At 48.6% G+C, this 1,810-nt stretch overlaps 1 protein-coding gene across 1 annotated transcript in view; it reads left to right on the forward strand.

Moving 5' to 3' along the window:
- Positions 1–367: 367 nt before the first annotated feature.
- Positions 368–1,810, forward strand: part of SARC_12338 (hypothetical protein) — a gene marked incomplete at both ends in the record, with an annotated part of 5,570 nt that continues 4,127 nt past the window's right edge. The window contains 2 exons of the mRNA XM_014293556.1: positions 368–400; positions 1,486–1,759. Coding sequence (XP_014149031.1) covers positions 368–400; positions 1,486–1,759 — 307 coding nt within the window. The remainder of the gene's footprint in view (positions 401–1,485; positions 1,760–1,810) is intronic.

A 1,810-nucleotide genomic window follows, 5' to 3' on the forward strand; every position in this document is an offset into this window, starting at 1 on the left:
ATCACCATTTGTAGTAAGGTGGCACACTACCCCATGTTCATTGCATACTCGCCCACATACCATATGTAGTAGTTGCGATCCATACCGCCTCAACAGACCTTCCTGAGCTGCCCTTGTCGTTACGCATGCATGCCCTCCCTTACACACTTGTACACTGAACCGTTCATCGGGACCCCTCAGACACGCCGCGAAGCAGTACGTCGCATACACCTCCTGCCACCTTCCACCTGCTTCCCATCCTGCACGTGTATATCAGCATGCCCACAACGCCACAGCTTAACTTCACGTGGGCACACCTTCTTTTGCTGACCTCAATGGCGTCTCCGGTCCTTTTCCGCAGACTATTAGTCTCTCTACCAGCTTCCAGTTCGTCAATGATCGATTCCGCGCCATCCGCGTGGTATGTTGCAGTATGACACAATAAAGCTTTGTAACGCACTGTGTGGACTGGTTATTGATTGCTGTAATTGTACGTACACATGCAGATTGACACACGCATTCGTGAAGCGATGCGTGTACGGGTGAGTGTGGCTTTACTTACACATACAGTCGTATGACACAAGGGGTATATTAACCGTTATACAAGTCGATGCGCATGTAGTTCCCTGGCATATAAGATATAATAGGAATACAGGGTTCTCAGTAGCATGCAGGTTTCCCAGTAGCATACAGGTTTCCCTGTAGCATACATGTTTCCCTGTAGCATACAGGTGTTCCAGTAGCATTCTGCTGCCCACGAAGCTGGCCCTGTTGGTTCCGGGCGCACAAATATCACCTCATTGTACCTAGGCAGAAGCATCATAGTGGATCTGCTATTGCACGTCTCATATACCAGTCATTGAAAGAAAGGCGAGTGCACAGGCGGTTCCTTGATGCTATCTGACGGTGTCCCGGCGTATGAGTTCAGTTGTGTGTTGCTTCAGTTTCTGTGTATGTTCCTGAGACACGATCGTACCATTGCCAATGTGTCTTTCGCTACTGTCCGCAAGTATAGTGTGTTTCTCTCTGGACCCCTTGGTGTGTCTAGAGATGCCGAGTAGTGTTAAGGTACGTGTACATCGGTGTACCTGTGGCTTTGTTCAGTGTGTCGTACGAACTGTCCGTTAAGCACACTTCATAGAACCAACGAGTTTCAATACCATCTGTGAGTGTATGGTTTTCGGCTCAGTCTCCGGCTCAGATTTATGTATACACATTACGAGGTAGGATAATTGTGTAGGCCTGCGTGACCGTCCAGTAGTTTCACTGCTTGATACTAAATTTTACCGCGGATCTGATGTACCTACCTAGTTGAGTATACTCGTCCAACATTACTACTTCACATGACTGCCAAACTTAGACGTAAACATAAACCAACCACCTTAACCATCTACATCTTGTACGTTCACACGACTGCCAAACTTAAACTTAAACTTAAACTTAAACTTAAACCAACCACCTTAACCATCTACATCTTGTACGTGTTCCACCATCAACCCCGGATAGGACATGTCCCAGCAAATCCTGGAGGACACTCGCGCCATGCGCATCTACGAGAACATCGTCCGCTTCCACCTGCATGGCAGTGCGGTACTTTCTGGCTCGGGCAACTTTGAGTTCAAGCACAACTGGGACGAGATGCGGAAGGCGCTGATGTCTCTCACGGCAGCGTACGATAACTACCGTGGACTGCATAGTAACAATACGTGCGTGTCACGGTACGAACCACAGATGCAAAGCGTACTGATCCTGCTGAGTATCATCGACTGGAGCACTGGCAGTAAGTGACCCGAACCAACCCAATCCAACCCAACCCAACCCAACCCAACCC

Source organism: Sphaeroforma arctica (assembly GCF_001186125.1).
Source record: "Sphaeroforma arctica JP610 unplaced genomic scaffold supercont1.2234, whole genome shotgun sequence".
NCBI classification, from domain to species: domain Eukaryota; class Ichthyosporea; order Ichthyophonida; genus Sphaeroforma; species Sphaeroforma arctica.